At 38.2% G+C, this 13,068-nt stretch overlaps 1 protein-coding gene across 1 annotated transcript in view; it reads right to left on the bottom strand.

Annotated features, from left to right (window-relative positions):
* Nucleotides 1–6,229: 6,229 nt before the first annotated feature.
* Nucleotides 6,230–13,068, bottom strand: part of IFT81 (intraflagellar transport 81) — a 50,880-nt gene continuing 44,041 nt past the window's right edge. Inside the window, exon 19 of the mRNA XM_019473280.1 lies at nt 6,230–6,279. Coding sequence (XP_019328825.1) covers nt 6,230–6,279 — 50 coding nt within the window. The remainder of the gene's footprint in view (nt 6,280–13,068) is intronic.

Here is a 13,068-nt window from a genome sequence, read left to right as displayed (position 1 = left end):
CTAGATATAAGTAAAAATAAACACGAACCAAATCAGATAATTCTCCTCTGAACAGTTGTTTTCCTTGCCCTTGAAATGTCATTAGCTACAGATTTATTTCTTTCCCTGATGCTCAGGTATAGAATCTGTTCAGATGGGAGTTCTTCCTGCATGCAGAAGGCATTTTGTAAAACTACACCTTTACATAGGATAGATAAACAAACCAAATGACTCAACAAAAAAAAAGAGTTACATGCAGTGAGATCTTTTCCTCTAGGGATATTTTTACCGCGAGAAATAAAAGTATTGGCAGAAGACAAAGACACTGAAATCACTGAAATTGTTCTTTCCCCAGTCCGAGTCTGACCAGTCTGGAATTTAATTTTTGGATGTGGTGCCTGATCTGGCCCTAAGGTAGCAGTCCACCTTTCTATCTGTTGTGGGAAAAAGAGTCTCAGCTGAGGTTAAGATGCCGCTTACATGTAAGTGTTTGTAAGTGAGTATCACTTCCCATCTGCTATACTCATTGCATTTTACAAAAAAGGATTAATTATTTCTTCTAGATCAGTACATACACAAGTTCCTCTAAAAAATTCAGAAGAAATTCTGGGTAGAGACAATGGACTTATTTGACAGGTACTGATGACTCTTTAAGATGATTATAAATGTTCAGAGAAAGTAACAGCCTTTGTAGTTAGGAATTAAAAAAAATGGTAATTGTTCCATATTGTAGCTTCCTTACCATTTGAGAACGACCCCAAATTTATTTCTGCCATCACAGGAATTTTGGCTGAGTTAAATGTGAGAAAAGATTTCAATTCTGAGCATGAAATTTCTTTTAACTGTGATTTCTGATACAACATATGCCATAGAAATGAGGAAAAAAAACCCGCAGTTAGTGTGAGGGCCTTCTGATCTTTCTGAAGGATCCTACATGCCTCAGTATGTTAGTGCTTGAAAAGATTTAATATAGATGTTTTTGGAAAGGAATGAGTTTTATTTGTACCTGATACCAGTAAGGTTTTCTTTTTCAAACAGATTGAATAGTCATCAGAGCTGTGCTGTGAATTAGATGTTCTAAATAAAATTAAAATTTTTGCACGTAACGTTTTTACTTTAATTACATCATAAGCTACTAAAATTTCAATATTTATTTTTACTTCAAGAGATATCATTGTGAGATTTCAAAGCCATATGTAACCCACTACATTTATGTACTGACCACTGGAAAAGTAGCGCTAGAAACAGAGTGTACCAATTTGAATAATTCCAAGAATACCATGTTCTTAAAAGGCAATAGACATGAAATACCCAATACATGAGAATAATATGGAAATTCATTCTTTTATAACTTCAGTACTGATCCAGTTTTTGGGCTTTATAAAAATGGATTTGTGTAAAGAATGCCTTTGCAGCTGAACTTTTGTGTAGTGATTTTGGCAGATTGAACCTGATATGAAGAACTTAAATCTATTTGAACAGCACCTGAATTTTCCTGCAAGGTATAATAAAAGGCAGCAAGCAGACGCCCAATTATATAAGCAATAATATAATTGCTGTTCTGCTTGACAAGGTCATAATCTGATTTCTGAAAATATATTAACAGCAATAAATTAAGATACTTCCAAGAAGATGGATATCCAACATCGTTATTTTAGTATGCCACGTGTCTTAAAAATGTCTCTTTTCTTTCAAGAATGAAGTCTGTTCTCTGAGTTGCAGCTGGAGAATGAGGGCAGCTCAGGCCACCCCAAATCTCAGGAGATCGGTAGTGTTAGCAGCTGATGATCTAATTATGGATTATTTGGGTCGGACTCTTTTCTCCTAGCTAGGTGTGACTTGGTTGACTCAAAAGAGGTTAGTTCATTCAGTTCATGGGGGCTATAGCATGAGTGAATCATTCCCCTAATAATTGCCATCCTATTAATCATAAGGAGAGTCTAACATTTCCTATAAGCAGACATTTTGATCTTGTAAGACATTTTAATGCATATCTTAATGATATTGCATGAATTACTGGCAGTTATGTATGTTATTATTACTTTTGTATTAGTTATGTATATTTTTAATAAAGCTCAGGATGAAAGCATTTACTCGGAAAAATACTGTTACGAATGTTTCCTTTGCAACGTATCTCTTAATTTTGCAAAGGCATATGTCCAAAATGGACTGTCATAGTGCGTAATCATTCATGCGCTCATACCTTAAGCTGACCATAAACAAGGCACATGATGATGTAGGGTTTATTACATATTTTAAATTTTCATTGCTTAAGAGATTGAAAAATATCGTCTACTTGAATTACATAATAACCCATAACTGGCTTCCAGTATTTTGGAGTTTTCCACAGTTTCTTGCATAAGCATTTTTATAATCTCCCTATTGTTGTGTTTTACCTCATATTAACTGTCAGCCTTACAGAACGTGTACAATGTGTCTGGGCATTAATGTAGCACTCAATAAAACTCATGAAGTCCTGCCTTACAACGAGCAAGGCTCGATGCAAATGATGGGGTATACTAATTAGGGCAGTCTATTTTCTCTTTGGTTGTTCCAAAATCCTGTTCAGGGAATCAGAAGGGATCTGTCCAAGACGTTACATCAGGAAAGCGACTTAGGCTGATTTATACCATCATGTAGGCAGGCAGATTTCCAGAACTTTATGTTCTAGTTTATAGGATGCATACGTTCTGTTAGGGGAGGACAATGAGTCTATAGAGGGAAAAGCGTTCCCTGGAAAATCAAAAGCCCAGGTGATCATCCTGCATCTTTGTGTTTCATTTTTTGAGAATCACACAAAGGAGAGGAGCATGACACCTCTGACAAAGCTAATCAGAAGTTATGAGTATTAATTTCCTGCCTTCCAACACTGATCGCCTGGCAAGCATTTCTTAAATGATAAAACGTTTCTGTCTTGTTTTTTGTTATTTAACTCTGTGATCGCTCAACATCCTGTTAGGGGAGTAGGTTTTGACGAAGGGGAGATTTCACCATTGCTTACGAGCTTTTTAATAAAACAGTTGTTATTTTTCTAATTTGTCTTCAGACTGTCTTGAGCTGATCACTGAAGCACATCGAGGACAATAGGAACTGCAGACATAAATGCAGTTCTGCAAAACATTTTCTTTGCCGGCGAAGGCAGTTTAGGAAGCTCCAGACCCTTGTTCTCTGTGTCCCTGCCCGCTTGCTCCCAGCTCCTTGCCTGCTGCTCTCTACCCCTTCGGTTGTGCTTTTACAATTATTCGTGGCTATAAACTGAGTAACTGAGTTAATAATCATCTTTCACCAAGAGACTGAGATAAGCCTGACCGTGCAGCCCCACAAAGAGTTGTGCCAGCACAACTGAAAAAACATTTTCACAATAATTGCAAGCTGGTTTAGACTCTGGTACCACAGAGCAGGGCAGTCCCACTTCTTCTCTCAGGCTACCGGTTGGTTTTTCCTAACTATTCAGTGATGCATATCGCTGTATGCTAGTGTAATCCATCTACACGTAGCATTTTTTAAGTCATCTGGGACAGGATTCTTTTGAGTGCAAGCCTGCTGTCTTTCATAGGCTTTCTGTCCGGGCAGTCTGGGTTTTCTTACAGCTGTTTGGCTCCACAGGCACTGTAAGTGGGAGTGAGTGTGCTCTGCCCGTGACCCAGCTTCTTCCATGTTCTTTAACTAGCCCACTCATCTTAGTGTAGACCCTTCTAGCTTGTTGACTTAAAAAAATATTTATTTTTAAAAAAATATGCAAACAGTGTGAGCCTGCAGACAGTATCTTATAGATACTGCATTTGTGGACGTGTGTGTCCACAACGTGTGGCTGCAAACAAGCCTTGAAAAAGGGATTTCAGATGGGTCAGTTCTCCAAAACTCTTAACACGCAGTCAGTCATACAAGCAGTTTGCTGATGAAGCACACGGTGGTTACAACTGGAGGAACATGGATGTGGGGACCGATTATTTTTACCATTAGTGCAGTAATGGCTATGAAACAGCAGTCCTATGGGAAAATAAAATCTTTTCTGTAGAACATGTTTTCCGATGGCTCTGCTTTGGGCAGATTGGCTGGGATTACTGCTGGCTCTGGTCTAATGGCGGGAGGCGCGTGCGTGTGAGGAATGCATGTATGTGCAATTTCTTTTTTGAAACAGCGTTTTGTGAATTTTGGTTTACTGTCTGTGCCTTGTAAAGATAAATTGTACAGAACGTATTAGTATATTACCAAGTAATGATTTCAGTTAAAAGCGGAGTTCTCACTACTGTTTTACTGGAGGGATTTTGTTTTTGAAGAAGCTTTGGCTTAAGTTCCATACAGTCTATGCAGCACCCTGCAATTTAAGAAGCTCCATCTAATTTTTTTTGGCCTTCTTTTAGATTCCAGGTGCGAATTATTGCTGGATTTAATCTCCGGGAAACCTACATCCTCATTGTATTCAGGGAGCAACCATAGTATGTGCAGTAAGAGGGCAGGCTTAATCCATGCTTACTTACTGTGTGGCTTTATCTCCGGCCGATAATCACCCCCAACTTAATTAGCTAATGTTGTGTTTAGGTATTCAATATTTATGCATCAGTGAAGCAATAACATTGCAAACCACGCTATTTGTTGAATGCCCTTTTATAAAAACTGGATGTACCCATATGGATTGTTTCAAACAAAGATAAATTGCACCAGCACTATGTATTCGCAGGTAAAATTGGCTCTGATGCAGCTGCTGTATCAAAGAAAAATTCCCTTATTATGAAACGCCAGTATCCATGCCTTTCCATGGAGAATGTAATACTGTAAGCATTGCTGAGCCCGCTGTGAAGATTCTAATGGAACTATGCAGTAACAGGCTGTACATCTTGTAAGTAAGGAGAACATTTCCATTAAAGTTATTTGAGTTGGTTTTATTTTTTTGTAGTGACTAAAGAACCTTTATTTTTGGTCTTTTTTTCAAAAAGTGTACATTTTCTTTTCAAAATTTTAACTTTGCATTAAAAAGTTGTGGGTTTTTTAAACATGATTTTTCAGGTTTTCTCAAGAAATAATATGAACATTCAATTTTTGTGTTCTGTTCGGACTGAAATTTTTCATGGGGAAAGTGTTTTTACTCCCCCGTGGTATATGCTTGTATCAATAAAAGTTCAGTTTCTGTTTAAGGCCAAATTTAGCAGACTAAACAGGAGCTATCACCATTGACTGGGTTATTCATTAACTGAGGTTACCCTGGATTTGTTCTCACATATAGAAGCAAAATTTAGTGCTCCAGTGATAAATCTGCTGCCTTTCTATTTGAGGTCTAATTCCAACCAATTCCATGCCAGTACACTGAGGAGTAGACCAGACAAGCAGAAGCAGCAGCTTTGAGCTCAGCTGCCTGGGGCAATAAACCAGAAGCACAAACTCTCTCATCCCTTAACCATGTTCTAAGCCAGCCAGTTTTCCTCTCGCAGTGCTTTCACATTCATGCATCTTTACATTTTTTGAAGACAACATCGAATAATATTCAAAATCTCTTCATTTCCTCTAGATGTTTAAGAAAAAACAGACTTTCCTGTTATTTCTGCAGTGGGTTATATAATTAATGTGTTTCAGCTACAGCACAAAGTAGACACTTGTAAAAAATGGAAAATGTACACAGAATAGGCACACAAAAAGTTGCCCCCGAGCGCTGTATACCGGTTTATAACTGAGAGACCTAATCTTTGTTTGCATGCATGCATGCACATGCACACACACAGTGTTTCTATTTAGGACCGCTTCTCCTGATGTTTATCTCTCTGGGATTATAAGAAGATCTCAGGGTAAGAGAAAATCTCACGTTTAGTTTTGTTGACTCCATTAGCTCCATGAAGGTAGTTATGATGCTTTTTATGTTTGAAATTCCTTGTTACAATTTAATTAAAAACTCCTTCAGGAAATGGCTTTACGTTTGTCTGTATATTTGTTTATCCGTATCTGTTATGACCTTTCCATTATACATTTCAATGAATTATCACATTGGAAATGTACAGACATTTACTTCTGAATTACTTTTTAGGGAGTGGCAGGGGTCGGATGAGGATGCTCAAAGCTAGGACGCTGACTACTGCCCTGGGAAATCTTGTGACGTTTGCTATATCATTCCTTTATGTTCAAATAAACCAAACCTCGGGCTAGGATGAGGGTTCGGGGGTCTGAACAACCATGCTCAGGACAAGACTCGGACGGTTTCTCAGGGAGATCGGGTTGGGAATCCTGGGCGTGCCCTGAGACCACAGCCCGGAGACAAGGACTAGATTCCTAGTTTTGCTTCTGTTTTGTTCCATACTGGGGTTTGTTCCTCTAGAAAATAAGATAAATAGCAGCAACTTGTTTATCTGGCTATACGGTCAACAGACTTTACTAAGAGTCGTTTGTAAATTATTTTGAGATTCTGTGATGAAAGTTGCTATACCAAATAGTTTATTTTAACCTGATTTGTGCATATGCTAATGTAGTCATGCTCACATACATACAGGTTCACAGGATCAGAGTTGCTTCTCTTAAGCTGTCCACAAATACTTTCCATGACAATGCCATAGAATCGAGGAACTGGATATTCTGGAGTTAGAACTGGAGCCATCAGTCATAGTAAGTATATAATAGAGCTATAAAAATATGCATTGACACCAAGTGTGATCAAATGAATATAAACAATACACTCCCGAGTAGTATATTTACATCTGCATTTGCATATACCACTTACGTCAAATAGATTCCGTTGGTATGCCTAGATTTAGTTTCCATATTATACTTTGTATTTGATCATTAGGTAACACCAGACAACATTCTTATTGAAGAGCGTAAATATTGTACAGGATAAATGACAAGAATACTGTACTCCGTCAATTCTGGTTTTATTCACAGCAGTGAAACTGCATTATCATTGCAACGAACGAATTCCATTTTGTTATGGAGTGCAGTATGCCTATAACAGAGAGTAATACAAATTAATTAAAATATATTGATTATATAGAAAATCAAGTGCAAACTATTTAAAACATCTTAAGAGATTTGATGTAGTAAAATTTTACAGATACAATTGCACAGCTGGCAAACCGAAGTCAGAAGAAAACAATATCACCCCACTCTAGATGCACAGGGAACCTGGCTCCTAACCTTGGCTTTTAAACTTGAAGCTTGACAAACAATATTTCTGCTGTGATCTGGACAGGTGGCAGTCCCATCACAGAGCAGTCGCCAGCATTACCACTCTCCTCATTTAGACTTTACATCAAGTCTGTGTGAGCTCTGGCTTGAAATCAGATTCTTCATGTCTATAAGCAAAGACAAAGGCTAACGCTTATTTATTAACACTAGTTCTAAAGAAGCAAAGGTATTACATAAAGGACCGCTGTTCATTTAGATTACACAATATTTTTAAGGGACATGTGATACATCGGAGGACTATTTATATGTACATTTGAAAGTAACCGTTGATTACCTAAAATAATTCTTGTCCTAGACAGCTCGACACTGCTAAGGTCCAGAGAAACAATTCTACAACAGCATAAAATAAAACTCTCTTGTTTGTGGGTACACAAAAGGATTAAAGAGTATAATTTTACTCTCTTAGACCAAATGAAGTCCTAAATTGGAAAAGCAGCTCCATCCAAGGTCGCCTCTGTTGTTTCCAAAAATATCTTGAAACAAACGCAAGAGGGGCACTTTGTTGGGTGTTATCTAGACATATATAGTTTCAATCAAATTCTTCAAGAAGTGTCAGAATAAAAGTCGAACATTTGTTTGACACTGCCAAGTCACTAGCAAGTGAATCCCTTCAAAGGTTGAAAATAACTTTGATAACAGAATTAAGAATTATGGGATGTTTTCTTTACACTTAAAGAAAAAGCCACTTTAATTTGGGATGGAGTTGTAAACACTCCTTAGACATTTCATAATAGGATTGTATAATTCTTTCCGCTACACGGGGCGAAGTGTTACAAGGTTGTGTTAATGATCCCAGGAAAATATTTATAGTGCTTTTTCCAGTATATGAGTTCTCTCTTTCCCTCTCGTCGTATTTTACGATCAACCTTCACTTCATTCAATTACATCAACAAGCAGAAAAGAACCTTCGGTGTATATAGATTTTGAAGTGACGCATTTCACATGCAAACGGTTGGAGTACAGTGTAGTAAATAAAAAATGCAAAAGGAATAGCAGGCACGACAGTGACAACCCACTATGAAGCGTGCCACACTCCACCTCTTTGTTAGAAGAATTTCTAATAATTGTTTTCTAGTTATTAGCTGTGGGAGATATTTTCCTAAGGAGGCTTAATTTCGAGATGATGTTGTCATTGCCCATGAAACAATAAATGCCCAATTTTCATTACTGTCCTCTGAACATTAACTACATCTCTCACTGTTTCCTGGCTCACTCATGCAGATACCTGAGCAATCTAATCAGCCTGCGTAAAATGAAAATGAAGTAGAGAAATCCTTTATGGCAAAAGATGGACATGAATGTAAAATATTAGTGGAACAGGTTGTCTGTGGGTGACTTTCAATGTTCTGGTACAGTTCTGTTTTCTTTTTAATATGCTATAAAAACATGGCAAGCTTTAGAGCACGGAATAAGAGAGACGGGTACAATGTTTTATAAATACTTAAAAACCCTCAAAGTTTTGGAACGCTACAGTCCACAGAATGCTGTTTTAGACCACTGCATCATTTAAATAGCCGTTGATAAGCAAAATGCATAATTTTCACGTGATTTTTAATTTTTAAATTTTCAATTTTTAGAATCCCAAATTAATCAGCCCTTTTTCCCTTTGGTAATTCTTCACTAATGGCTCATGTTTTCTGTGATAACTGCAAAGAAATGCCTAAACACTAGTTTACTCGCCAGAAAATGCTGCAATAGTGTAAACCAAGTAAAATGCTGAATTATTCATATTTTATAACCTTAGAGTTTCAACTGCTATTTAAAAAACCAGTAATCCAGTAAAAAAAAAAGCATTAAACCCCCACAAATTTTAATTGCAGAAAATTTTAAGATTTTTGTGGGGTTTTTTTCAGTATGAACCAGTTGTAAAATTTGTAAAGAAGTTGTGAGATTAATGCCTTCATTATTTCCCTTACATGGTTATTACTTGTATGTGATGTATGCCTTTATGGTTTCGTTGTTGTTGCTCCCTAAGTGCCAGGCATATTTCCTATTCCATTCCAGGGAAAAGAAGTAGGGAGAGAGAAAGGAATTTATCTTTGAAAACTGGTAAGATCCCATTTTCCATACTCCTATCAACTGCATTTTTTCTGGTACGAGCAAAATGTGCAGGATTTGGCTTTCTCCTATTTCAAGAGTAGACCTAATTAAGTGCTTATTGTGTAAATGAGTGGTTTTAAAACCTGAGCAGTTGCAGTAAGGTTTAGAAGCTTAAAAATGACATATTGTTCTGTAATGACAGACTGAACTGAAACAATATAATAGACATTGGCTCGCGTACATCCATTTGCAGGAAAAGAATTCGAGCTCTTGGCGTTCAGCAAATGCTGGTTGTGTGTACCCGAATTTGCACAAACATACTTTTTTCAAAACTATGAGGAATGGAAATGCAAAGGTAAAAATATACTTATTTTTTTAATAATAAATCTAAACAATGCCTTTAAATACAAGGTAATGCATAAAGTTGTATTTTAATGACAAACACTATAAATACTCCAGCACTAGGTTTGTGCAAGACAGCCTCTTATAGATGTCGAATAAAAATCAAACCATATTGCTGAGGACTTGCGTATTTTGATTGCTTGTACTGAGAAAAACTTCCACAAACATTTAATTTTTGTTATAAATTAGACTGTGTCTAATGGAACATTGATGTGTGTTGGGTCAAAGTCGTTATTTTAGATAATTACAGTTCTTTTTTACTCTCTGTGTCTTATAAATCTGATGCTGGCCCTTTAATTCCTGCTTGTTCTGTCAGGAGGAAGAATACAGAGCTAAATCCAGCAGACCTTATTTTGGCAAAACTCCCACTGAAGTCAGTGAGGGTTTTGTGAAAGTAAGGACTGCATGATTTGTCTCACAGTTTCTGCTGATTATTTGGAATACGTTTGGTCCCCCCCTCAAACAGCAGAGCTCCTCATCGAGTTTGACATCACCACGGCACAGTGGCTCACAGCGGTTTTTTGTCTGTAAACAGGAATCATGAAAATCAGTGTAATGCAATTGTGAAAAATACCCTTTTTACCCAGTGACCTTGGAATAAAACGGATTGCCTTGGGAGTTTGGAGACTGCTACTGTGGAACTAATGCTACAGAAACAGAGACACTGAGAATTTGGAGAACCCATTTTAAATTCATGCTGAGAATTTAGAGGACTCTTTAAAACAAGCTGGAAATAGGTCAAATTCTGATTGTTAAAAAACAACTACCCAATTGGGTGTTGCCCGGACAGGTGGTACCTTGTGATAAAATTGTTGATATGTGTAATACTTCCTCACTGGAACACTGGCATGTCCATGAAAATTTCAATTCTGTTTCCGTTACAGATTGCAGTAGAGAAAGGCAGCGGAAGAGTTAACAGCGTTCCTTCAGCAGGAAACCTACTGCTACAAATGATAACACAGGGCACACGTTCAGACCGAGTTCTCGATTTTTTTCACTTAAGTCTGAGCAAATACAGGGCCAACGAGAGAAACCAGATCTGCAAGCCCCAGCGCTCTCCTCGTCCACAGATGAGACGACGGAGTCACAGCTTCCCACACTCCACTGTGTCAATGTGTCATGACCCTTCTCCCAAAGGGACACCTTTCGGGTGACGGCACTTCAGTCTCTGTGGTCTTTCAGTCATACATCTGTCTGCCTTCATGTGGAAGCTGGCTCCAGGCTTGCCAAACACTGCCAGAGTGGTGATTTAGGAATTGGACTGATACTGCCAAATCGCTCTGCATAGATCACTTGCTGAGGGCAGCCACGAGGTAGTCAGCAGAGAGCTTTCGGTCGCTGTTCATCTGGGCCAGAGATGAACTAGGGATCTAAGGAGAAGCAGCTCTGTACTTCATTTCCAGTTCCTGAACCAGCAAGTCACTTGGCGAACAGATTTTATATTGCTTATTGGGGACTGTACTATCCATGCTTATTAATCAGAACATCCTCCTTGTGAGGACATTTTCTAGGCACTGAACTGTTGCTAAATACTTCTGCTGTATTGTGTTTTATAACAGTGAGCAGCAGCATACTGTAGGAAAGTCTTATCAAGAAAGCTCTGGAAATCAGCATATTTAAACACAATAAATACAGTAGCAGGACCTAACTTATGATTGTGGGCAACTATATCCATATGGCTTCATTAGTAGTAATATCCACGTGAGTAAAGATATACAAATAAGTATTCCTAGATGTGGGTTACTTAAGGAAGTCTACGAACATTTCTTTTATCTATTCTAGTTCAAATGGAAGTAAAATGGTACCACTAATAGAAACAAAATAATCTGATGTCCAGATGGTAAAATGGCTGGTCATGTAACTCGGTAGATGTACTGTTTTCTCATGCCTATTTCTGATGCCGCCAACTATTTCATCCCTTAGGTCTGCGTGGAACTTGCCTGTAGCTCCAAGGACAGCTGAAGTCAACGTGACTAAATAACGCAAAACTGCAGAATACTATAGTAGTTTTATAGCTGGAATGCTTCCTCATCCAGTTCTGGGTAAAGATAAGGAGAAGCCCTTTGAAACAAAGTAAGCTGCTGCTCATGAGTGACTGCTCGGATCAGTGTTCCAACTGGAAGAAATCTGGTAAGTGCTGAGGCCCCAAATTTAAATACACACATTTTTTATTTATTTGGACTTCACAAGGAAAAGGCAGGTATTTTTCCATATGGTATGTTTAATCTTATTAGTTAACCAGCTAGGCTGTTAATAATAACAAAGTAAAAAAATCAGAAGTAAGCTTTTTGTTGCAAGTTAGGAAGTAAAGCTATAACTGTGAAATTCAGTCAAAGATTTCTGAACGCTCCTGTCAAATCATGAACTAGGTGGAAAAGCCAGTGAACAGAATCCATTAAAGTTGCATTTATTAAATGTCCACTTATATAAAAAGCTAAAAATAGTGTTTGAGTTTTTCCAATTTTCTTTTCATAACAGTTGTTATGATTTTCTGCTTCAACTCAGAAAGTCATTTTACTGCTGCTGTAGTGTATAAACTGTGTGCCCTTTCTTGGTGCAGTACAAATGACAGAACGCTAATCAGATCAGAACAACAATCACGTCATCTTTGAGTAACTAGCAATAAACTGTTTTTGCAAGGAAGAAAGAAGAACTATTTTTAGGGTAACTCTGAACAGAAAAACAGAAAATGATTATACTCAATCTTACTCTACATCATTGCTATGAATTTCAAAAGCATTGCTTTTTCCTGGGCAGCAGGCTAATCCGTGTAATACCTCTTTGCTCAAATGGTCTAGTCAAATAGCGATTTTAGGGTTTTGTTAAAAGTTTTGACTTGAAGGATATAAAATCCCCTTTCTCCCTGCCCTGTCTGGTGACTCTGACCCATAGACTGATTCATAAGTAACCTAAATGCCCATTTTTGGTGATTATCCTATGTTTTCAGCGTGTCTTGTATCTAGTTGTCTGTGCTATTTTACTATCGCTGGCAAGTATTCAGCAAACCCCTCCTTTAGGAGGCCAGGTATGTGACTACCGTAACTTTCTTCAGATCGACAGGCCCTACAGTGCAATGTAGGTGAAGTATGGTAATAATGGTACAGGGCTAGCAGGGAGAAAATGTATAGGTGTCTCTGGAGATGGCTGTGCCCACACTATATAGTCTGCATACGCCCTCTTCCTGAGCTTCTCCCTTCCCAATCGAGAGGGTCTCCCTTCAGTGCCTTACTAAAGCCCGTTCTCCTGCCGTGTAATCAACTCATGGAAGCAGTGGGTGGTGGCAATGCTGCACATTCTCCCCACCCCGGCCACTCCACCTGTGCCACTGCCCTACACAACAGCCTTCCTTCCACACGCACTGAAAATGCGCGTAGGGGAAAATGTGCTGCTTCTCCTTGGCCTGGGAAAGATTAACGCGCAGCTGTTGAGAAAGACTATCTTCAGCTATTCAGCAGTGTGGGAGGGCTTACATGAGGATGT

The sequence above is a fragment of the Aptenodytes forsteri genome, unplaced genomic scaffold (assembly GCF_000699145.1).
Source record: "Aptenodytes forsteri isolate BGI_AS27 unplaced genomic scaffold, ASM69914v1 Scaffold118, whole genome shotgun sequence".
Classification (NCBI taxonomy): Eukaryota; Metazoa; Chordata; class Aves; order Sphenisciformes; family Spheniscidae; genus Aptenodytes; species Aptenodytes forsteri.
The sequence above is the reverse complement of the archived record's forward strand: the minus strand, read 5'-3'. Positions and strand labels throughout refer to the sequence as shown.